Genomic DNA, 25535 nt, shown 5'->3' on the forward strand with positions numbered 1-25535 from the left:
TCAGCTCAATAAATAGATCTACCTAGATCTTTAAGTAAACATTCTGTAAAATTCGACGTTCTTACATATTTGAGGGTAGAAAGGGGCCAGAGAACGGTGCTGAGAACTTCAATCTTTTCCAGCCGTCGAAGACTCGCTGTCGTTCTCACTAGACCACCTGCTGAAGCCCACAATCTTGGTTGCGTCTAAGCTTTGAAACAATAAATAACGCTACATCAGTGCAACAGAAATAGGCAGCGTCCTCAATATGGTTTGTTCTCCCGAATAGCGTTGGTAAACGAGCCGTAGCGCTTTCTCAAAATGATAAGGATGAGGCGTTTTAAAACAATGGAACTTGACATATTTGCCACAAAAATCCGTGCCCTCCGACCGGAAAGCGAGGTGAGTGAACATTACTTCCAGGCCCATTGAACGTTACGCACGAACGACTTGCTATGAAAAGAAAATTGCAACTATTAAATTATACGTTATCCTCGTTCTTATCTTTCAGTTGGTGGTATACTGTCAGCAAACAGAGAAGAAAACCAATACTGGTGGAATGCAAACCACGTGTGAGTTCTTATTTATGCTTACTTTGTGTCAATGACAGCTGCATTGTTCTGTGGAATTTTTACACATTGTATGTGCCGTGAATAAAGTCAGGAAGCGAAAGCAAGCATGAATGATATAGTAGTCCCAGCTCAGTTTCTCGTGTGATGCTTTACAGTTGAAGCGATAAATGAGGGTTTTTATGACAGAAGCACGACTCTGTTATCAATTAATCTGAGTGTGATTCAGAGTACTTTGTATATTTATTTCTTCTGTGCTAATTAGCAATAACCAATTAGCAAACTACTTGCTTACAATATTCTTCGGAGTTATCCAAGGTCATTAAAGAAAATATGCAGCAGGCCATATCCCTCTATAGTGTGCCACTTTAAAATTTCAATTCGGCAATAGAATGCAAAACAGTGTAGATGTGGGACACTGTACATATTCCTTGCGCTGAACCAGAAAGTGGGTATAAACATTTGCTTATTATTTTGACAGGTTGGTGCCTTACTGTTCCAGCGATGCATGGAGCGGCGCGACAAATGGAAAAACTGAGAGTAAGTTCTCTACTCCAGTGCCTGTGCTGGCATGGTTAGGGTTGAATACATTCGCATGCTGGTGCATTCTAGTATTTCATGGGTCCTACAACGTTAACGCTATTCCAATTTTTTTCTATCCCAATTCTGCAATCAGCTTTCCACAATTGGTCAAAAAAATTTTAAGACACCCCGCACTTCGCCTGTCTGTCACTCGACGTCACGAAAACCGCGATAGCCCTCCATCTGATATGACATGAACACAGTGATTGAGCATTATTAGACCGAACAAAAGACAAATAATTGTTTCTGACTTCCGAAATCCTTCTTGCGCCTTTTCGTCGTTTGCCCTCTGTTAGCGGGCAAAAGATTTCGGGCTACGCCCACTTCGACTGCCTGTCACGCCACGTCACAAAACCACGAAAACTAATCGCGTCAAAGTGACGTGTAGACATTAAAGATGCATCAATATGCCGAACAAAATTGCACTTTTTCTGAATAGCTGTATAACTGCCATGTTCCGAAAGGATAGAGGATGGCTGCCCGTTGATCGCTCAGCCGCTAGCTACTCGGAGCTGCCTGAGAGAATGGACTTATTTGCGTTTATTAAACATGTTTACGAGGCAGTACAACGTTATCGAGCCCTTTCAGCACGTATGCGACATTGCTCGGCGAACTTTTTTTCCTGAGAATTCCTTTCAGCGAAATTATTAACCTTCTGTGGCACGCCGCCGTGATTTTCGACCGGCCACAGCAAGTTAAGTAAGGGGAAGCGGACCAATCGCAGACGCCGGCACCACCCTATTCGTCCGGTTATCTGTCTTCACTGCGCTAGGGCTCGGCCCCATCGAAGCCCTTTCCACTTGAGCGAGGTCTTTGCCTCTGGTCAGCCAATTAGATAAGAAAACCTGATTATTTAGGCAATGTTGTTCGCTTTGAGAACACACAAAAGTGACCTCCTATAAACCATGAGAGTGTTTGATTGGGGGATTTCAAACAGCGCTGCGGATTACCACCCTATGTTTACGTCGGTGGTTACGTAACTTTGGCGTCAGGGCATTGGAATAAAAACATATTGGAATAGTTTTACGTCATAGGGCCCGTGACAGTAAAACAAACCACGTAAATCGCTTTTCTGTAAAGATAATCTGCTGTTGCCGCAGTGGCATTTTAAATACGAGTACGTTTCTAGCAGAAATAGGTAGGAGCCGGCTGCATGGCCTAGATGTAGAGCGTCCGCCCCGGCTGCGGAAAGTGTGGTTCCAGATTGAACCGCCGCCGGACCCTCACTCGTTCAAACGGGCACAGGCGTCCCATGGCCTCGCATTCGTCTTTCTTTTGGGGAGATACGCTTAGAAAAGGGGCTTGCGCCCTAAAGTCTCGCCAAAACCTTCGGGAGCACAAAGCAGGATTGGGCCGCTGCCTTGGCGGCAATTTTCGATATGGCTTCCCCAATGGCAATTATTGAAGCAGGGACACGTTAGGGTTGGCGATAAACGCACCTTTCCAAGCGTTCAGTAATGGCCGAGCACTAAAACGGAAGCACGCTTGCACCTATCTTACCAGTATGTACCTGGTAGCAGCACGTGACTCCCACAGTCGTAGCGGATGCTTTTCAACAGGGCCGTCTGTGGTTGGAGAAAAGGCGCCCAGAGATCACGTCTCTCACATTAAATCTCTAGTGGGCCCCCTTTCGACATGTGTACCGCGATAAGAAGCCGAGCATCACACCAGAAGACATCTCTACCCATAAAAAAGAACTGATGAGTTTCCTGCGGCACCCGGATTAGAACTGAGTACCTTCCGCAAACGAGGCGGATACTCTACCGCTAGGCCTTGTTGAAGAGCATCCGTCGAGGCTGTACTACTATACTATTATACTACTACTATTATACTACTATACTAGGGTACTATACCGGTAAAATAATTACTAGAGCGCTGCCGGCCTGGCGCTCGGTCTTTGTGGAACCTCAACGCTTGGAAAGGGATGTTTGTCCTCAATACGAAGGCCTCCTCACTTCAATTGCGGCATTTCGGGCACCACACGGAAAACTGCCTCCATGGTTCAAACATCCTTTTGCTCTGCTCACGAGGGTTTCTGCGGTAACTTAGGACACGGACTACCTTCTCTAGCGCATCACGCCTGAAGGTAGCAGAAGGTGAGGCCTGCGTACGGCTTGTGCTCATTTGAACCATTGGGCACTCGGTGACGTGCCCCTACTCTGCACCTCGCTTACCCATCGTAGGTTTGTTGCTGCAGTGATTCGGGAACGTGATAGGCAACTCCCATAGCACATTTTGCCCCGCGAAACAATGCGTATGCGCTCTCAAAGTGTAAAACATGACTTGCTTAAGTTGCGTAACGCGTGCGTGCTTTGCATATATTCTGGTGTCTTGGATGGTCAGTGTTTTCCTTGATTACAAACATAAAATAAATACCTAAATATTCCCATCTATCCAAAATGACGTGCTTTCTTGCGTGGCAATTGCTAAAAATTTATTAAAATTATTTACTTACCATCAAGTGAACAGCATAAGTTGCCATTTATGCTTCGTTGTTTTACACTGGGTTCCTACACCTGTTCCTACTCGAAATCATGCGATGAAATCAACGTACGAGCAAAGTAGGGGTCACATTGGCTGTTTTTTTTTAAATTAAAGTAATCGGCTTTAGGTTAGAGCTGTGGTGGCAAAATGAATTTTCGTGCTACGAATGAATCGAATCGCTGCAATATGTTACAAGTAAACTACTATGGTAGCTTCGGTTGTCTACTAGTACTTAAACGCCTTAGTATCAATGATCTATTGATGTTTTAAATACCTTGCCTGAAAAGCTGCGAGTTCAGGTATTCTGTGTATGCTCTGCATTCCTGCACCAGCACTCACGCGTACATAAAAAGGACCTGATATTGTCGATGATCGATATTGAACATGTTAAAGCTTACTTCACTTCTTTTTCATTCTTAATCCCGCGAAACTTCTCTCTGCTCTTATTAAATAGCCTATGTGTAATCAGTGAACACATCTTCAAACGTTTTGAGAAACTATGCCTAGCGAGTGTCATTTTTTGTATACTACCTGTATCAGTAATATTTTGAAGGCTGTGTTCTCAGAAACGCGTGACGGGTGCATGGCGTGCATCTCAGTAGGCCGAGTGTCAGCACTTCAAAAAAGGCAAACGAAACGAACCTAGAAAAATTGCTCGTGCGATGATTCAACGATGATTTCATTTATTCTGCACCATAAATCGACCCAGGATATCTATGATAATTGCCTTTTCTTGGGTTTTTAATGGTTTTCGTGTACCTGGGCCACGTAACATGCGAGCCATGTTCAGAGGTGCCACCAGCTTATTAATGTGTCTGCTTTTTTTGCATAGGGTTGGGAACGCTCCAACTAAGGTGATTCGGCGTATGTTTTTCAAGGTAGGATAAGCATTCTGTTTTGAATCCCTTTGCAGCTCTCACGATGCCGTACGGCAACCAGTTTTGTTTCGTTGTGTCATCATGCATATGAACAGTATGTTGCGGCGCTACGTAAAGATATGTTGTCGCCGTAGTTTACATACCTAGCTCACTCAAATGCTGCATAATGCAATTCGGGCTACTCAACAGGTGAAAAAGAGTGCCACTACGGCTATTACTGCAATTTCTGCATTCTGTAAGGTTATTCTGGTATTTGCCTCGGGTCATATGCCACTACATGCCCTACATTGCTATTACGTTGGTTTTGAAGGTCAGTGTACATGTGTTTCAAGCACGAAGTGCTACGCGGAATAGAATGCTATAGCAATCTGGAGGGCTTCTTACGGACAGTAGGTCACTAAAGCACCGCTACGTGTTATCGTCGCTACAACTTTGCGGCTGTCATAGAGAATCTGATGCTTTTGTTGAAAATTCTGAAATGACAGGCACCACCGTAAATCGCCTATTTTTTCCCATGTATTCGAATCAAAATGTCAATGTTTGATGGTGTGTAGAAAACGCTCGAAAATTATTCGTGCTTTACGTGCATCAAAGCACGAGCTATATATTAGGTTAGGTGTTCTAGAGATAGCACTACAATCTGTCATCGTAGAATGTTTTAAATGTCGTACTACTTCACATCATACGGTGTTGGTCAAGGCTGTTGATGAGGCAACAGTATTAGTCTAAATGACAGTAGTTTTTCACAAAAATGAAGTAATAGCGGACATTTTCAGGACTTGATAATTGTTTATACGAGCTTTTTGTGTACTTGACAAGGAGCTGAATGAGTGCTTTGGCAAATAACCAGCATTCAAATTGTCCATTTAATAATTACTTTGCCTTTTAATTACAGCCGGCTATGCCTTTATGGGGTCTCTCATTCTGCAGTCTGTCGTCCGCGAATTGCTTGGACGAGGACTTTATGAAGGCAAATTGCTGCTGCTCGCCGGAAGCAGGTAGGGATAGCAGCACATATATACGCCAAACGGAGGTGCTCCTCTCAATACTATTTCACAACATAACTTTTGATTTACTTGTACCATAATCCAATGATATTGTACCTACTTATGTCAATCACTTTCATAAGTTGATGAATCCACAATGACAGCATGTATGCTAAATTTTTGGACCTTATCAAGTGCTGCAAGCATTGACTAATTGTAACACAGTGGTGATTTGAGCGCGTCGGAACGGTCCAGTCAGGATGACAACCAGAGCTCTACACAAGACAACAGACAAAAAGCAAGCAGGCAACGAGGACACTGCGTCATTGTTACCATTTTGGTTTTTTGTCCCTTGTTTCGCATAGCACGCTGCATGCTCACCATTAGGAGCAATTCTAGATACTTCAAACGATGCAAGGCAAAACTAGCCGCATGAACTGTGGAATCCTGCATCCGTAAAGCACCGTTCCATTCTTGCACTGCTGTTACGTGTCAGTTTCATGACGAGTTTAGCTGTTTCTCTCGCAAGTCAAAGCAGCTGCCCTGATAAGCAGCTGCTTGACTTGCGCTACGTAAAGATATGTAGCGAAGTTGAACGATTGCGTGACTTTGTGTCACCTTTGTGACACAAAGTCACACAATCGTTCAACTTCGCATTCTCCGCAGTGCTCTCATGCAGTAGCTTTGTGGGAGGCGACGCGAAAAGCTAGCCGTCGCTGCCACGGTTTATTTAAGTCGGCCAACCATGGCGCCGCGGGATTCCAGGAGCGACCGACACCATGGCCGCTCAGGTCGATCGCACTAGCTTGTTCTATTGTCACGCTACGTGCACGCGAGCTCTCTTCTTTTCCGGCTTTGGAAGTGGTAGTCACGACGCTACAGGGCCTCTCTTCTATTGGGAAGTGCGATTGAAATAAAGACCAATGGTAAAGTCCAGGTAAAGTGTGCAGATGGTGTCATTGTTGGTAGTGTCGAGTTTGCGTAGTCCGGGAGAGATGTACCAGGCAGCACCGGCAGCATATGTTCTGAGCGAGGTGCAGCCACAGTGATACCGTAGTGCGAAATCGTGACCTGCCGCAGGTTCTCATCGATGCTCGAGCCTGTAGAAGTCAGATCTCTAAAGGTAGACGATCTGGCGACTCGGGACTTGCGTAGAGAGAGCGAAAGGATGAATAAAGGGAAAATCAGACATTCACCCGTTCGTAGCAATTGCTACAAAGGAAACCCATACGGGTTCCTCGAAAGAAAAGCCTCACAGTTGAAGAAAAATTCGTCCTGGTCATCCGGGTTCAAGTCCCGGACCAGGACGAATTTTTCTTCAACTATGAGGCTTTTCTTTCGAAGAACCAGTATGGGTTTCCTTTGTAGCAATTGCTACGAACGGGTGAATGTGTGATTTTCCCTTTATCCATTACTTCTCTCCACCTTGCGGGTTTCCGCAGAACTACTACGTCAGAGAGCGAAAGGGTTCGGCACTCACGATGTAGACTTAAAAGTGATTCTCGAGCTGAGGAAACCAGATGGTACAACTGCTCCTGCAAAATTTCTGTAGGCCATGCATCCGCGGAAGGTGTATGCACAGAAGATCAGAAAGCTCGCCTGCTGCCGCTTGCGGTGAAATCCCGAATGCCAATAGCATCAGGGTTGCGGTGGTCGCTGAAGGCATCATAAAGGTTGTGCTTGTGTTATCGCCATGCCTGCGAGGGTGAAATTTGCGCCTAGTCGAGCCGGTGGCAGAGCTTCTGAATGGGTGATGAGTGACGTGCTCCTGAAGGGAAAGCGGTCAGCTTGTGGAAACCTCGAAGGAAGGTGAGCGACGGGTCGTAGAGTAGCTGAGAGCAGTCGCGCTTGGCCCAGTGATCTCCTTAGAAAGAGTCGTCGCGCAGCTACCTTTCAGCTCGGGAGGAGGCTTAGGGACCGAATAGAGGTTTGATGCTGGGTCCGGCGCATGCTGATAATCGGCAAGGGTGGACGCAGGCGATGTGGGCAGACAAGACGCGGAACGACGCGGCAGTTCAAATGGCGAGGGCTGTTATGAGTGAGCGCTCGGGGTAACGTAGTGAGGAAGGACGACTGCCCACAAGTCCGCGTAGACGTTGGGGCCGGGAGGTGACAGCCGGAGCCTGAAACCTTGTTGAGAAGGAAATAGCAGTCCGCCTGGATGAACCAGATGTCCGGCATGTCACTGTAGAATTCCCGGACACCTTAAAATCGCGGCACGTCTGCCAGACCGCGTGAGGCTATAGTCACTACTCGCCTTGGTAGATTCGGTGCGGTGCGCTGACGCCGGAATGGCTGGGGTCGGTCGTACGCAGTCACCAAATTGCGGGAGGTGGCGCGAATAGGTAGCCGCCGTAGGCACCGTTTATTTAGGCCGGCCTGCCATGGCGGCGGGTTCTTGGGAGCGGCCGACGCCGTGGCCGCCCAGGACGAGCGCGCTAGTGTGTTCTATTCTCGCGCTATCTGCACGCGAGCCCTCTTCTTCTTCGCCGGCTTTGGAGGCGATAGTGGCGCAGCTAAACATTCAATATGTATGGACCTTCTTACAAATCCCTTGAGCAGAGAAATGATATACTATTTCCCAGCTCCCCTCTGTTCGCACTTTTCTGGGGAGTAATTAACAAGATAATAAAGTTAACAGGCAAAATAGAAAACCTTATATGAACGTGTATGAGCATTTTAAGGCACCAATTCGTCCACACCGGTGGTATTCTTGTAGAAAAAAATCACCTCTCTGTTTCAATCCAAACAAAATCTTCTCCTGCTCACATACCACTGATGGCCTAAACTCAATCTGCCTTGATGGGTATTCTGAATAAACATTCTATGCCACATAAACATCTGTAAATCCACAGGTAAACAGGTAGTAGAACAAGTAGTACAGCGTCAATATGATCTGGGGCAGAAGTTATCAGTAAAATTAAAACTGCTGGGTTTTCTCGATACATATTTAGTGCTTCCTTATAGTATTAGCTTAGCAAAACTTGATTGGCATGTGGTAAATTGCTAAATGGCGCTTGCTGGTTTTTATAGCGTGACTATTGTCTTCGGCCGACAAGATAATAGCTGTCTTACTATTCATTCAGCCATCGGATTTTGTTAAAATTGTTAAACTCGCAATGTTAAAATTGTGTTCTCAGTTTGAGTAGTTGGCTTCTCATAATAATTCACAATTCATTACGTACCAACCGGCTGGCTCTTTCCTGTCTGTTTTCTCACGTACATTGCTTAAATAAGTACATACATTAAGATGCTGTCCGCTGCACGTTTTTCTTAAATAAATGAAAGCGACATTGTGAGAGGTAAACGAGCTAGCTTTAGTTTTCACCCAACTATGTACTCTACCGTGTACATGCTTTTGTTGCTCGTTTAATTGCTATTTTAAGCAGCCGATTAGGTGATGGGATTTACGATTTCACTTAGTGCCTGTGCAGTGTTTTCTAAAGCGCATGTTTCTTTGAGTGAGCGATGTAACAGAACCGAGGAACCCGACATGTTCTCTTCCTGTGATTGAACACTGGACAAGCTATAAGCTCTGTAATGAAACTTGGATGATCTAGTGTTCACTTTCTCATCTGCTTCCACTGAAAACTGGTAGAGGAAACCGGCTTCGTATGTCTTGCGCAACACCACGCACGTGAATCCACCATTTTCGTTTGCCTCTGCAGTGCTGGCGGCGCAGGCGTTCTGCTGAACGTGGACAGGATCGCCGATCTGCTGGCGTCCCTCGGCTCAAAAGTCAAGGTCCGCGGTGTCGTAGACTCGGGATGGTTTCTCGATAACGATCCCTTCGAAGCAAGGGAATGCCTGGAACCTTACTCATGCGCACCTGTGGAAACTATCAAGCGTGGCATCAGGTGAGCACCCATGGCAGCGTCAAATTCCACTAGACTGCACTTTCCTCAGGCAGCTTGTATCTCTATTTAACAAGACGTAAATTTTCAGGAACAGTTTATGCCTTTGACTCTGTACAGTATTTACACGATGCGTGGGCGTCATTTAATGTAAAAGCAGGTGTGTGTTGCTTCGGCATGTTGCATAAGTCGATCCCGAAAAACAAAGTGCTATTCACTTGCAAATAATCGCTAGGTCGTAGGTTGAATTCTCGGCACAGCGACCTCACTTTCCCGCGGTGCAATGTAAAATCAAGAAATTACACAACGTGCCTTAAAGGGAATTTCAAGGTGTTGTCGTATCGGCGCCGCCGCTATCAGTGGGTGATCGACGAAAGACAGGAGACGACTGTAGTCCAAAACGCCAGCAAGGGGAAAGAGCCCCGTCTTTATTTCCACAGCCGTTTAAGTAGAACCAGCGTGACGTCAGTGACACGTGGTTCCATACATGCGTCAGGCGCAATTACTCGGCGCGCCCTGCGGGAGCGTGCTTTCAGCCGCATAGAAATACATTCCAGCACATCCCCCCTTTTGCAAAATGAAAGTGGTTTTCGTGCATGACATTTAGCACACCCGCACATGAACAAAGCAAGAACCCTCAGTGGTAATCTACCACGAACAAAACCTTATTCATCAATCCCGTATCGAACTGGTCGCTTAACCACTCTACCAGACTTGGTCACAGTCACTGAAGCAGAAGGTACTAAAGTTGAAGTCACAGCCACCGATGCTAAAGGTAACGAATGTGTTAAGGTATCGGGTGACTCCCTGTTCGTAAAAACCAATTCGGATGAATCACTTTCGTTTGGAAACTCGTAGCTGCCTTCTGCCTTCTTCTGTTCTGGCAAGTGGTTGAGCATTCGTCGGTTACGCCGCGGCCTACTCCCATCCTGGGTACGTATTATGTAGGACCGCGGTGTAGCGGCTGTGGCTAGCACCGTTGCTGTAGTCTTCATGTCCGTTACTCAAACGGAATCACCAGCTTTTAGTTTGTTCAATTCTCGGGTTCTGTGGCGCCTGTTGTAGTGCCGTGCTTGTAGCTTCTTGTTGGCACTGTCTTTGGCCACAAGATTACGCAGCGGTGGCTGCACTGGACCACGCAGCTGCGGCGCCATTGGAACTCTTGTCCTAAGACGCCGGCCCATGAGGATTTCAGCCGGACTAGGGCCAAGAATGCCTGGGGTTGCCCTGTAGGCAAGCAGAGCCAGGTACGGGTCCTTAGATTTAAGGATCAGGCGCTTAACTGTTTGAACCATACGTTCAATTTCCCCATTAGCCTGAGGGTACCTTGGGCTAGTAGTGACGTGACCAATGCCATAATCGTATGCAAACTTATCAAACTCTGTACAAGAAAATTGTGGTCCATTGTCTGTCACTACGGTCTCCGGGACGCCATGGCGTGCAAAAATGCTTTTTAGCCTATCACCACCCTAGCTTTTGTTGAGTGAAGGAGGGCTACTTCCGGATACCATGACAGGTAGTCGACCACGACAAGATAATGACAGTTGTTAATAAAGCAAAAGTCGACTCCAACTCGTTCCCACGCGAAACTTGGCGTTGGGGTTGAAATCAATGGCTCCGAGTTCTGGTTGACAAAGAGCGCACAAGTAACACATTCTTTCACTTGCCGCACAAGTTGTTCGCCGATGCCTGGCCACCAGACCAATTCCTTTGCCAAAGCTCTAGTTCTCGCGATTTCCTGATGTCCATCATGTAGTTTTTTTAGTACTTCCTTTCTTAGGCACTGAGGTACCACCAGTCTGGCCCCTTTTAGCAGCATGCCATTGCATTCGGCAATTAGTGCTCTTTCCTGCCAGTACGGAACGAAGTAGCAAGGAAGCTTTGGTTTTTTCGGCCAGCCTTCGCGACACAACTTAAGCAAGGCTTGACAAACGACGTCAGTCTTTTGCACATCGCGTATTCTGTTAACAAAATCGTCACCCATTTGAAGCCCTTGCACACGTTTTGACGAAAGACACTTCCGAGACGGTCAGTTCACCGGCTAGTTTATCTGCTTTCGTAGGTGCTCTTGAAAGAGCGTCCGCCGTTATCAAGCTTTTACCGGGAACGTACACAATGTTAAAGTGATACCGCATCAGCCGCATTCTGTAGCGCTCAACCATTGGCGGCAACACATCAATAGGCATTTTACCAAGCAACGAAACGAGAGGTTTGTGGTCCGTTTCAAGGATCACCTCAATACCTCTTATGTATTCGTCGAATCTTTCGGCAGCCCATGTTAACGCTAGTGCCTCCTTTTCCACTTGCGCATAGCACTGCTCAGTTTTGGTCAGTGACCTTGAAGCAAACGCTATCGGCCGGCGCTCGCCATTGCGTTGTTTCTGGAAAAGGGCGGCACCGAGACCGTAAGACGAGGCGTCCGCCGAAAGAATCGTGGGAAGGCGTGGATCGTACATAGCCATGCACTTTGCTGAGCAGATAAGAGATTTCAAGCTTTCAAAAGCAGTGTTCTGAGCAGGGCCCCATGCCCAGTCGGTCTCTTTCTGCAAAAGCTCCCGTAGCGGGGCAGTGGTTTGCGCCAAGTTCGGCAAAAAACGGCCTAGGTGGTTGGCCATGCCCAGAACACTGCGTAATTGCGATATATCAGAGGGTGCTTTCAGCTCTTTAATGGCTCTGAGTATGGCCGGATCCGGCTGTACGCCTTCCTCGCTGAGTAAGTGGCCCAGAAAGCTTATGCTTCGAACACCGAACACACACTTTGCTTTGTTTAAGGTAACGTCAGACTGGGCCAGCTTAGCTAAGACATTCGATAGTCTAGAGTCATGTTGCGCTTTGCTGTCGCCAAAAATGAGAACATCGTCCATCAGGTTGACGACGCCAGGAAGGCCTGCCAGGATTCTTTGAAAATACTCTGGAGCTGATGTAATCCCAAATGGCAACCTAGTGAAACAGTACCGCCCAAACGGTGTAATGAACGTGGTCAGCACTTCTGAGGCCTTGCTGAGTCGCACCTGATGGAAGCCGGAATTCGCGTCTAATTTGGGAAACCATTTTGCACCGGCAAAAGAGCCCAGTGCTTGGTCGACAGTAGGCAATGTGTATCTTTCTCTTAAGAGAAACTTGTTCAATTGCGTAAGGTCTACGCAGATCCTTACATCTCCCGAGTGCTTTTGTACAGGTACAATGCCGGCACACCACTCTGTTGGCTCTTCGACTTTACGAATGACCAGTGGCGTAGCTAGGTCGTCTGGCACACGGGGCCCATAGGTGTTCTGTCACCCCCCTCCTCGGGTGTAGCTGGCGGAAACAGGGGTGTCTTCAGACGCATATGACACTCCCCCCCCCTCACTGGCCCCTTGCACCCGGGGCCCACGGCCCCCCGGCCCCCCCTGTTGCTGCGCCCCTGCGAATGACGCCCATTTGTTCCATCTTCTCGAGTTCTCGTTTCACAGGTTCCTGAAGCGGTATAGGAATCCTGCGCGGTGCGCTTATTGCAAGTGGAACAGCATTTGGTTTAAGCCTTATTGTATACTCCCCCGACATAGTGCCCAAGTTGTTGAAAACCTGAGGGCACATAACTTCGTAGTTGGGTTCCTTGTGAGCCACAGAGTCAATGAACTTGATGACTCCCAACGCTTCGAGAGCCGGCAAACCCAGCAGTACATGGCGCAAAGGACTGACCACATAACACGTTTGGCGCGAAGTTTGGCCCCTCCAAAATATATCCGCCTGAAACTTGCCCAGAACATTTAAGCGGTCACCGCTAGCACCAGTCAAGACCTCGTCCGCCTTTTCCAAGCTCGTGGGAAGTCCCGGAAATGATGCTGGAATTACGGACACTTCTGCGCCTGAGTCGACCTTTGCAAAAACAGGCACGGAGTTAAGTAATACCTGAATGTAACGCGCTTTGGCGCGAGGCGCCTCGACCGCGCCCAAAAACCCTCCCCACTGTCCTTTTGTACAGACGACACTTGTACGTTTCGCTGGTAGCCTGGAGAAGTCCCTTTGAGGCACACCTTGCCGAAATGTCCCTTTAAGCCGCAGTTGAAGCACCTCTGGCCTCTCGCTGGGCAGGCTGTCCTTGGGTGCGAGTTGCCTCCGCAGAAGACGCACGGCCCCTCGGAACGAGCTGATGTCGGCCGGGTTTCCTTGCTGCGTTGCGGTTTCCTGCGGTAACCCACTGCGTCGACATTGACGTCCTCACATGGCTTGCACGGTGTGTATTCGTGGACTTCGTTGCAGTTTCGAAGTTCTTCTTGCTGCTGCTGAACGGTCTCTTTAAGGCGGGCCCTCTCCAGAGCTGTTGCGAGAGACAGCTTGGGATCCATTTGGAGCGACTCGGAAAGTTTTTCATCCCGCAGGCTCACGACGAACCGGTCCCTGATGAGGCGCTGCTTGAATTCTCCGAAGTCGCATTTGTCCGCCAAGACGTGTAGAGCAGTCATAAACTGGTCAATTGACTCGCCAGGCATCTGGTGCCGCTTGTGAAAGCAAGCGCTCTCGTAGACAACGTTGCTCTCCTTGATGAAGTAATCGTCGAACTTCTTTTTGACCAGCTCAAATTTCTTCGAATCTTCTGCAGAAAGAGTGAAGGTGGCGGAGATGTCCCTTGCTTGTCGACCCATGGTATAAAGCAGAGTGCGTACTTGTGCCTCTTCCGGGCGCTCATTCAGGCCCGACGCATAGCGATAGTCGTCGAAGTGCAGTATCCACGCCGGCCACTCTGAGGTAGTGTCGAAGTCCAGCGGTGGCGGCTGCTGAAGACCCGGCGGCGATGCAGTGGCCATTGCAGCCTTCCTTTCCGACGACGTCTCGACGCTCTTTTCCATTGCTTTTAAAAGTGGGTGGATCGCATAACTTCTGACACAATGTCGTATCGGCACCGCCGCTATCAGTGGGTGATCGACGAAAGACAGGAGATGACTGTAGTCCAAAACGCCAGCAAGGGGAGAGAGCCCCGTCTTGATTTCCACAGCCGTTTAAGTAGAACCAGCGTGACGTGAGTGACACGTGGTTCCATACATGCGTCAGGCGCAATGACTCGGCGCGCCCTGCGGGAGCGTGCTTTCAGCCGCATAGAAATACATTCCAGCACAGGTGTCTCGTGTTCTCAGAAGTAATTAGTGGCCCGCACTTACATTTTCTCTCATACCATACAATGATGATTAGGGGCCTCAAACCTCGTCATTCTGTGACTCAAGCGAATCGTGCCGCCAATGATCATATTATCTTTTTCTTTTCTCTTTTTCAGGTTGTGGAACGGCCAAGTTCCAGACCGCTGTAAGCCACTATACTCTGATTATGAACAATGGAGATGCTATTTTGGCTACAGGATATACCCTACTTTGAAAGGTTGGTATTTTTGTCTCCCAAGACGCTGATAACTTGCTGTTATATTGAACTTCGGAGGAACATGTGCGAAAATATTTACAACAAATTCGCCAAATATCTCATTACGCAAGCACATAGGTCCAACCTTGCATTTCAGGGTAAAACAATAAGCATCAACACGCAAGACTGCAGCACCCTACCTCATGACTACAGTTCTATTATTTATAGTATTATTATTCCCTATAAAGCAAAGTTACGTAAGAGACCGCTATCTTATGCTGAAGTGTTTAGCAGCCAGACACCAGAACACTATCCCGTGCTTAACACTCCAAGGTTATTACATTATTAAGGTACAGTTGTGACCAATTGTTTTGTCATATATTTCAACGCCATGAAAACAGCGTTTGATTGAAATATGGTGCAGTCAATCAAACATTAGCTTTCCTTTAGACTTGTGCATTCCTGATTGGTGCAGTCTATGTAACGTTTATAGAAAAAAACAGGTCGTACAAATTATTTTAGGTCTGTGAAAAGTTTTTTAATGTTGCCGACAGTAAGTTTAAGGCCATAAATTCAGAAGCTGTCTGTAAGGACTTTTTAGAATTCACAGGGAAGCATTCCTAGCCCATTGACACGCTGGCAAAATTTCATAGAAAACAGGAAACGGAACTACCTTTCGCTTGACGATGATTGTGGCGTTCTTGTTGGTTTTCCGCACTAATACTTGCAGAGTATTTTGGTTTCGCCAACGTAAATTTCGAAGAAGCTTGAAATCACCATCTCTGTACTAAATTTTTCGGCAGGCGTACCAGTATACTACAGATAAATATATTACGTTTGTGCGTGTCGCTAGTTGCCACGCCCCATATGGGTAGTTTTGGTTTGTTAAATTAAAGCACCAGCGAAAATTGTATGAGTTGCAACTGTATTGCGAATAGTATGCCAAGACTGTTCTCACATATGTGAACAGGACGAACGCAAAGCCATGTTGTCGGCTGCGCTGAAATAAACACAATTATGACGCGGAGGCTTTCGAGTTGGCTTCTCTGCTTAGCAATTGTGCTTTGAGTGGCAGTGCTACGTGGATAGCTGTGCGAGTGGTGTACAGACAATAGTTGCGAGAGCCGCATACAGGAAAACTAGTATATTTCCGGCTACATGCGCGTGATGCTCAGCGTCGACAGATATTCAGGACTTTGTTGCCATTTTAGTTCCGCTGCTGGAGAGCTATGGGGTAACAGAATTCGTTGCTAGGTTAGTTAGGGCCCTATAACGTAAAACTATTCCAACATGTTTTTATTGCAATCTTCTGACGTCAAATTTGCGTAACTGCGGGCGCAAGCATCGGGCGGTCACCTGCAGGGTTGTCAAGACCAATCAAACGTTCCCCTCGTTCATAAGAGGTCACTTTTGTTTGCTTGAAAAACGAATAGCATTGCCTAAACTGAGGGCCTTGTCGTATCTAATTGGCTGACAAGAGGCGAGGAGAACGCTCAAGTGGAGAGGGATTCACTGGGGCAGACCCAGTGCACTGAAAATCGATAACCGGATGAAGACAGGGGTGCCGGCGTCCGCGATTGGTCTGCTTTCCCTCACTCAGCTTGCGGTGGCTAGTCGAAAATCGTGGCGGCATGCAACGGATGCTTAAAAATGACGCTAAAAAGAATCCTCAGCAATGAAGAGTTGGCAGAACGAGGTCGTAAACGTGCCGAAAGTGCTCTAAAACGTTATTCAGCCATCCAGAAACATTTATTATAAACAAATAAACCCATGCTCTACGGCAGGCGCAAGTAGCCACTGTCTGGCGATCGGCGGAAGCTATATTTTATTCCTTTCGGAACGGGGCAGCCTGCGGCTATTCAGAAGAGAATTCAGTTTTGTTCGGCATATTACTGCATCTTTAACGTTGACACGTCACTTTGATGCGGTGAATCTTTGCGCTTTTGTAATGTCGCGTGACAAGCAGGTGAAGTGGGTGCAGCCCAAAATCTTTTGACCAATAGCCGACAGATAATGGAGAAAAGGCGTTGAATCAGAAATAAGTATTTTTATTTTGTTAGGTCAAGTCATGCATAATCAGTGTCGACACGTCATATCAGATGGAGAGCTATCGCGGTTTTCGTGACGTCGCGTGACAGACAGGTGAAGTGGGGGGGGGGGGGGGGTCGAAAAATGTGTTTGACCAATCGTGTAGGGCTCATTGCAGTATTGGAATAGAAAAGTTTGTTATAGCTTCACGTTATAGCGCCTTCGCTTCATGCTAACAAATGAATACTGGAAAGCGCAGTTTCAAAACGTGACAAGAGAACACATCGACGCATGCGACCTTTTTTTTATTTTAGCTGCGAGTAGCGTTTGTGCCGTGCGTCAATGTTGTCTCTTGTCCCGTCTTGAAACTACGCTTACAAATATTCATTTATTAGCTATCTGTTTGTCCGCCTATTTCATTATTCTTGCTGGTGATTAGACAGTTCTAGGTTTTGCGCACCCAGAATTAAGGAATGTGGACCGCCAGGCGCACGATGAACGCAAAACAGTAGTAGGGGCGATCTCCACCGCTGGAAAAGCTGGCGCCGCCGTCGGCGTGACGTGGCCTGAGGGATCACGTGGACACAGCGGCCACGTTGGCTGCTTCGGAAGCGCCGAAGCAAGCTGAAAACGAAAGTTTAAACACCCACCTGCGCTGCGGTTCTGATTAAGCAGTGAGGACTTCCCGCCTTGGGTCTCTCCTTGACAACATTTGAAAGCACTATAATAGGTAGTGGCCGCCTTTGGAGGCGTGCAACTTGGCAGGCTACTGCTCGGTGCTGCAGTGGCGGACATACGCAACGGAGCCGTAGGATGAGAAGCTGCGGGAAGCTAGGCTCGCGAAACTTAGAACCGGCAGGCAGCCATTGGCTACAACTCGAGTGTGCAGCAAGCACAGGCGCGAGGGAGATTTCTAATACGGCGTCGGGGCTGCGATGTTCAGAGAGCAGCAGAAAGCGCGCACTGAGACGCTGGGTCCACGCGCGCTGCCCGGCTAATGTCATTAAGTTTTGGCCTATGAACTCATTGATGCTAGATAGCAGCAAATTCACAGTAACGGAAAGGGAACCATAAAAAGCACATAAAAAGAGGCAGGACATATGATCACGCTTGTGTAGCACCAACGAAATGTACTGGAATAAATACATGAAGCAGCGGGTAATTGCTCGCTAAGAAGACCGATAAACACACAGTGCGAGGCAACTTGAGAAATAATGGTATTTAAACGACCAAGACCTTAGAAAAAACAAGAAGATTCAATCATGGTAGGGGACAGCTCAATTGCAAGTCGTCCTGGTAGGTGTCGAAGTCCGTAGTTATAACGAAATTATTTTTGAACAGCTCTGATAGTTTCCGCGCAACACTGGTTGCTTGTGTGCTGTGAAATGCTCATACACTGCTGCCTAAAGCTCGGGGCACGATGCGAAAACGCGCCCACATCGAGAGGGAAACATTGTGCGCGTACATGGATGCAGGCGCGCAGTCGGTCACCGTGAAGACGTGTGATCGCTGCGTTGTGGCATCATTCTGTTATACTCCATTTAGTTATACAGACAGCCCACTATGAGAACATAATTATATCACATAGTTTGCCCACAGCGTTTGCCTACCTTTCGAGCAAGAAGCCGGTTCGGGAAACTCCATCGCGGCGACCGCGCGCAGGGGCATTCACTGAACGCATTCGCTAAAGACGTAGCGTCTGTAAACCATTCTGTGCTTTCGGTGTGCCAAAGATTATTATTTCGACAGTAAAAAACTTCCCTCGTTTTGAGAGTACTTACAGATATGTACAGGAGGGCTGCCACGTGGTGTTTTTATTGAGCGCCGTAAGCAAAACCTATGAGATGCTCGCTGCGTGATCCCTCACATTACGCAAGGGAGGCGCTTCCGACAGATGGCGACTCCGTAAGTCCTCGCCCCCAATACCAAGTGAGGCGAATTGAGCACAAAAAATCTCAAGCAGGGCGTGAAGGTTTGGGTACGCAAAGAAGCGTGTGCGCGTTATTTCTTAAGCTCCCTTTATGTTAGTCTGGTCACACCATTCTGCTTTCCGACTGGCAAGCCCGGCGACTAGTGGTTGTGTTCTTCCGCAGCTCGCACTAGGCGTACGGCGGAAAGCGACGCAAAACATTAAGCGCGGCAGTGGATTTTCTGGGTTACAGCACTTCGACATTCAATTAGGGCTATGCAACAACGTGTTCGAATTGCTTGAAAAGTGTGACAAAAACGCTCACATCTGGCAAATATAGCCAAATTTTCATAGACTTGTTTTAACTATAGGGGCAGGGCACCGCGTTTCGACGCCTGCTAGGCGAGGACATAAAACAGACCGATATGTGCAGTGTCACGATAATCGTGAAGGGCGAAAGCTTCCAGTAAAATCCATCGACCGACTCCATCGCGGCGACCGCGCGCAGGGGCGTTCACTGAACGTATTCGCTAAAGACGTAGCGTCTGTAAACCATTCTGTGCTTTCGGTGTGCCAAAGATTATTATTTCGACAGTAAAAAACTTCCCTCGTTAACCCTTAATTAACCTTAGTCGTACTGATCCCTAAGTGCATTCAATGGCAGTGATTGATAAAATGGTGACACGAAGCATATTCTGACTGGAGAGAGCGGGGCGAAAAATGGCCGTGAATGCCCCTAAAGGAACAATCCAAGCGTCCCTAACCGTGTTAATGGCTAGCTGCTCTCCGACTTATACAGACCAACACATTTCCAAACCTACACAGATACAGTAAAATGTTCCCACATACATATCGCGGCATCTGCCCCTGGTGCGGCGACACACGCCCTACACTCTTTCACATCTCGTGGGGGTGCGAGGGCAAACCTCAACACTTAAAGACGCCTAGCACGTCATTTGAGCGGTGGGAGGTACAGCTGACCAGCGATACCCTGGCGGGACAAGAAGCTCTCGTCCAGCAAGTACGTCGAGCAGCCATGACCAGTGGAGTCCTGGAATGAGGACACCACCCACTCGACCTCAAGAGCAACCACCTCGGTGGTCCGAATAAATGTTTTTCTCTCTCTCTCTCTCCAGTAAAATAGCAGCTCGAAGAGTCGACAAGTCCAATTAATTCTTAATTAACATTAGTCGTACTGATCCCTAAGTGCATTCAATGGCAGGGATTGATAAAATGGTGACACGAAGCATATTCTGTGTGGAGAGAGCGGGGCGAAAAATGGCCGTGAATGCCGCTAAAGGAGCAATCCAAGCGTCCCTAACCGTGTTAATGGCTAGCCGTTCGTGAGGGTCTTGGACGCCGAAGCATGATAGGCGCAATCTACTTTTATAAGATATCAGGCAGATGAACAATTGGATCCAAATTCGAAACTTTCCTCGCAATTTGTGAAGCGGTTTCTTAGCAAGTTATGTTCTGCGTCATATTACCTGAAGTAGGAGTTGAAACGTTTTATATGCCTCTACAATTCTGTAGTTGCGTTGGAGAGATCACGTGCTGTTTAGCACGAAAAACAAATGTGCGACGATTACGACACTACCTAATGCGATATTTGAGAGCAGCTGTATACGTGTTTTCGTTTCGCGATATATTGAAGCAAAGAATTCGAGACCGAAGTCACCGCACCGACTTTACAGTGGGCTAGTGCCGTTAGCGCCTTGGAAGAGGGAGGGGCAGCATGGGAACGCTGACATGATGAGCAGCATCACAGCCAGCTGCGGGAGGCGATGGCGGTGAACGCACGAGCAGTGGCGCGAGTGCGCTCGCGTGGTTAAGCAGAGGGATGGCGACGCTCCACGCACAAACAGCCGCCTAAGAACTCCGCTCTAAAATAAACATTTAGGAGGTGAAACTGCATTCTGCAGCATCGCCACAGCTTCACTGTAGCAGTCGCCTACCATACAGGCATTTAGTATAAGTGCATTGAATTCTAGGCAAGTGCAAGAGCTGCAAGTGCAACTTGAAAGCTGCGGTCTATTACGCTCTACCTTAGGGATCAGTGAAAGCAATGCCGAAACTTTTAGTACGACTAATTGCAGAACAATGCACCAAAACAGGTTTTCCTACCTGCGCGTTAAAAGAAAAACTGTTTGATACATAACTATCTTGCTCTGCTGATCTACGAAACACATCCACACCTAATGTTTCTTTATGTGTAACGATAACTTTATTATTTATGATGTTCTATTTGAGTGATGGTTTTGAATGCACACGCAAGATGTGATTTGGAGCAAGCTGCGCACCGATGCCGTGGGGTTGTCGTAAAAACGAAATCTAAGGAAGGGTTATTGTCCATAAAAGAATGCAGTTCATTCTATGAATGCCAGTGCAACGCAAAGATACAAGAAAGTGCACAGGAAGAGCGCTGTCACGCGAAATATATGTGTTAATTATTTGCTACATGTGCACCAGAATAAAAAAATGGAGGACGCTTAAGCTTCGCCTTCAAGAGTGGAACGCGACAGCGTTCCCGTCGACCCGCAAAGGTGTGTAAGACAATGGGCTACGGCGCAGCGATCACTTACGAGGCGCCCCGCATCGGACGCGGTGAGCGTCGAGCAACGCAGCGTTCGGCGCGGCAACGATACGTGCGCCTGAGCAAGCGGAACGAACCTAAGAACTCGGTGTCTCGGAGGGGGAAACGATGCAGGCCAGGCAAACGTCGTGATCGGCACGGGCAGAGAGATAGACAGATAGTGATCTAAAGAAAGGAGGACGCTTGATTCTGCAACCCGTGAGGGAGCAAGGCGAAGCGTCATCAGGGGAGAGGGCGTCCGGGCCGCGACGCGCCTCGCACCGGTCCCCGCATAGCCCCAATGCGCTCGTGGCGAGCCACCTGTCGGGGCAGCGCCGCACATTAAGAGGAGGGGGTCTTCTGTGTTTGCCGCAAGATGGCTCTGCGTGTGTGGAAAGAGCAGATGAAATGCAGCGGAAACGCACTTCGCCACTCGTGTAACAGCGACTTCTGTAAGTTACATGTTCATAATTACCGATATACACCGCAGTATAACTTTCTACGGCTCGTTTCTAAGGCAACACCGCATTCACTAGAGGCACTTTTGTACCGCTTTGAAGCATCGAACTCGTGGCTGAGTCAATGAATAAAAAAAAAAACTCGTGGCTGAGTGGTACCGTCTCCGTCTCACACTCCGGAGACCCTGGTTCGATTCCCACCCAGCCCATCTTGCAAGTTGTTTTTTATTCATGAAGTGCCTGCCGGGATTTATCGCTCATGGTCAACGCCGCCGACAGCGACGCCGACGACACCGGCTTTTCTGCGACACGAGCTCCTTAACGCTGTCGCGTTAAAAGGTAATCGAGGACACCCAAGCACTTATGAGTTCTGAATGCGAAAGCATTAACGCCTACTTGAACTCCACTGAGTGGTCCTTCGAGTTTTTCTGTGGGGTATGTTATCGAGTTTCGCAGATCCGCTGACGTCTCACTGCATCGCATCGACGCATCTGCACTTTGCATTTCTGTGCTAACTGTTCAATACACGTTCCTCGGGGCTCATCACCGCCACTCGCCGCCGACTCCGCTCGATGTTTTCGAGCCAAGAGGCGCTGGCGTTCGTAGTCACACTTCACTGCATATCGAAGATGTTCTGCGTCGCGTTGCCCTAGCTGTACCGTCGAGGTGCGCAGGTGACGTGACGTCGCGGCGATGCCCTCTCCCTTCAAACTCCTGGTGTGCTAGGGCGGCAGCAGGTGCTCCGATTCTCCTGCTCTGCTCCGTGGAAGCGCGCTCATGGCACGACGCTCCAGCCAAAGGGAATTTTTAAGTGCCGTTTCGCTGCTGCAGACGATGTCGACTTTTTCGCTCAGGGAGTCATTTGATGCTTTCGCATCAAAACGAATGCTGATCTCACGTATTGTGCGAATCAAGGCTAAGCGAGGCATTTTTCAGGTACCCGATTCTCGAGTATGACTGAAGCTTTGCAAAATACCACCGAATGATGCAACGCGTCTGCTTAAGAAATCAAGACGTTACAGGCATAGCCAGCGCTACAAGGTACAATGGCAAGGGGATCACACGATGGCAAGACTCCGTTATCGCACAGCGCAAATGTAACGTTACAGCCTATTTCGATAACCTTTTGGCTTATCCCGAATTTTGTGCACTTAGCAAACTGCCTGGATTTTAAAGGTGGTGCACTGTCACTGGTGCCATGGATGCCTTTGGTGCCTAAAAGGTACGCTGGTTTGATTGCAACCTCGGACATGTAATGTTTTTGTTGAAAAAGCCACAAACGAGGCGAGGCAGGAACCTACCTACCTACTGCTAAAAGGCAAAAAATGTCAAGGAATGGTAAACAAATGGACTTAAATAAAAAAAAGAACGAACTTGGTCAGGAAGTATTGGTGGGTGAGTCGGTTGGCAATTATCATTGCAAAGGCAGCGAGCTGACTTGCTGAGAGAGTGACGAACACTAAATCACAAACACAGCGCTTGTGTTCCTGCGATTTACTGTTCGTCTATGTCTGTTAAAAACTTAGAACCTGTGGCGAGCCTACCTTAGTACAAACCTTACTTTTACAGAACTTTGACCAAAAGCCAGAAATGACACGTTTCTCTTTTCTCGTATTCCTTTTGCAGCACCAACATTTGTATTTCAGTGGGTGTTTGACGAAGCACAGATGGCTGTCAACAATGTCGCTGCCCCTTCAAGCAAAGCCCACTGGGACTACATTCATGCCTTGGGCAGCAAGCTTCGTAGCACTCTCATGAATGTGACGTAAGCTCAACTTTATTACATTCCACATAGCAACACCATGCTCTGAAACAATATACTGAGTGCTCAGCTGTAAGGCACCGAGCTTTAAAAAAACATGGGTGATTCTACATCAATAAGACCAAGTGCAGGTTGATCAGGGCCTTGTAGAGGAACCGCGAATAATTATTATTCCCTGGAATATAATTATTTATTGAGAACAAGTTATCTAAGTTTTTAATAGTTACGACAGGGAAAATTGTAGTTGACACGAATGTAGCATGAAGCTAGAAATGAAACTCATATGGGTTTCTCAGAAAGACTGTTGCTCTAATGGCCAAAATGTCAATTGCGTGGTGACAGAAATTCATAACATGCGTTAAAACGACGTGTTTCCAGCAACGTACACATCGCGTGTTTACTTTTTCCGGCAAACAGAAAGCCCACGAATAGCAGCGCACAGAATAGAAACGCCGTTAAACATTCTTAAGGGAAAGCATTGCTTGAAAATTCATTAAATAATAATGCTTAACACAGATGGCGTTTGAGAGTCATTCATTCTATATCTAGTAACAAACCGTAACTTACGATGTCTGTTCATTTGACTCGTATCTCAATGAACAATCATAGTTACCTACCACATTTTTCAACTGCTCATGAAAATGCAGCGATCCTACTCTCTTTTCAGGGCTTTATTCGCACCGTCTTGTATTTCACACGAGATTCTCACTAAAAGGTAAGTTTATTCCCCTCGTGAGGGTGCATTTGGTTCCGAAAACATACAGACACAACTTTAGCAGAACGCAAGCTAAATTTCTTTGAAAGCACCTGTTCATTACCCTCGCCCTCGTCACATTCTTCGCGTATTTCCCGAACACCAATGTTCACTTCTTTGCAACTGGAAATTAAAACGCAGCGCTGAGTTTATGCTGAAGGACCCATTTGAGGCCTTTAAAAGGAATTATCGTGTTTTACGTGCCAAAACCGCGATATAATTATGTGGCACGCCTTAGTGGGGACTCCGGAAATTTGGACCACCCTGGGTTCTTTAACGTGCACCTAAACCTAAGTACAACGGGTGTTTTCGCGTTTCGCCACCATCTAAATGCGAAAACACCCGTATACTTAGATTTAGTTGCACGTTTAAAGGCCATGATGGAATGGATGTAGGTGAACTGTATTGAAGTTGAAGTTGAAATTTGTTTGCATCATCACAATGCGGGAATGTTGGCGTGGTTATTGCAAAACTGTAAATGAAGAAGCAGTCACAAGCACAGCCTGCACAGATGTGGCTGTATGATCAGGGCGTCGGTGATGATGTGTCACTAGAAACTGCGAGCTGCGTAGAGCTACGAGGTTGTTGGAACGCACCGCCAAACGCCGGCGTAGGTAGAGCCGGCGCAGAATGAAGGATCACGTGACGGATATAACGCAGACTAAAGGCGCACCAAGCTCCGGCATAGCGAAGCATAGGAAAAGGCCCATGAATAGCGAGGGAATAGCAGCCGGCATATTGGAGCGTTTGCAAAGTAGGCTAGATTTCGGAAAGTTTCAAAACGGACCCCTAGTCTCACGAAAGCCCTTAACCCCGAGAAGTCGCTTATAAAGTTTCGCTATCTTAAATATATGAGTTGCTTAGATTGACACACATCAGCCAAGGATCTCTTTTTTATGACGATTCGCTCGTTGCCCATTTGACCATCGCATTTTCATTTGTTTTTTTTTTCAGAAACTGGCAGGCGATTGAAATCTGCGGAATATCTCTGCCCCAGGCCCTGCGCTGCTGGGAACTACAGAAACATGAACACAACCACCATGAGCACCACTCGAATCACAACCTTTATGACCAGCTCCCGGCTAGGGAGAATGAGACGAGGTAAGAGAGTGCCCTGTGTGTATGATCGCGCGGTTCAATATCTTGTAGTTCACAACGGCATATACGGCGAATCCAAAATTAGTTCTAACTTTAAGTTCAGTATCTCAAGGAATTATTCACCCTGCAAACACAACACCCTAGCTGGTAACCTTTTATTCCACCACCAATCATGTAAACTCTAATAAGGTTCATATACCATGTTCCCCATGTAACTTGTGACCGAATATAAAAATCTGCAAATGCCACTTAGCTGGACAGAACCAAGTTAACGTTGTCTGCGGTCGCTTG

The 25535-nt window shown here is 47.4% G+C and overlaps 2 protein-coding genes across 5 annotated transcripts in view; one reads left to right on the forward strand and one right to left on the reverse strand.

Moving 5' to 3' along the window:
• Nucleotides 1-25535, forward strand: part of Notum (palmitoleoyl-protein carboxylesterase notum) — an 85040-nt gene that overhangs the window by 41268 nt on the left and 18237 nt on the right. For all 4 annotated transcript variants that reach the window (XM_070538361.1, XM_070538362.1, XM_070538364.1 and 1 more), the window contains 8 exons: nucleotides 491-551; nucleotides 1030-1088; nucleotides 5388-5490; nucleotides 9147-9335; nucleotides 14584-14684; nucleotides 23257-23395; nucleotides 24060-24107; nucleotides 25101-25247. In XM_070538361.1, coding sequence (XP_070394462.1) covers nucleotides 491-551; nucleotides 1030-1088; nucleotides 5388-5490; nucleotides 9147-9335; nucleotides 14584-14684; nucleotides 23257-23395; nucleotides 24060-24107; nucleotides 25101-25247 — 847 coding nt within the window. The remainder of the gene's footprint in view (nucleotides 1-490; nucleotides 552-1029; nucleotides 1089-5387; nucleotides 5491-9146; nucleotides 9336-14583; nucleotides 14685-23256; nucleotides 23396-24059; nucleotides 24108-25100; nucleotides 25248-25535) is intronic.
• Nucleotides 13126-14245, reverse strand: LOC139059874 (uncharacterized). Its single transcript, XM_070538365.1, has one exon. It carries the CDS (start codon nucleotides 14159-14161, stop codon nucleotides 13163-13165), a length of 999 nt encoding a protein of 332 aa, XP_070394466.1. The 5' UTR covers nucleotides 14162-14245; the 3' UTR covers nucleotides 13126-13162.

The sequence above is a fragment of the Dermacentor albipictus genome, chromosome 5 (assembly GCF_038994185.2).
Source record: "Dermacentor albipictus isolate Rhodes 1998 colony chromosome 5, USDA_Dalb.pri_finalv2, whole genome shotgun sequence".
Taxonomy (NCBI): Eukaryota; Metazoa; Arthropoda; class Arachnida; order Ixodida; family Ixodidae; genus Dermacentor; species Dermacentor albipictus.

Coding starts and splice junctions, on each gene's coding strand:
- LOC139059874 (XM_070538365.1), bottom strand. CDS start 14,161: ATGGAAAAGAGCGTCGAGACGTCGTCGGAAAGGAAGGCTGCAATGGCC.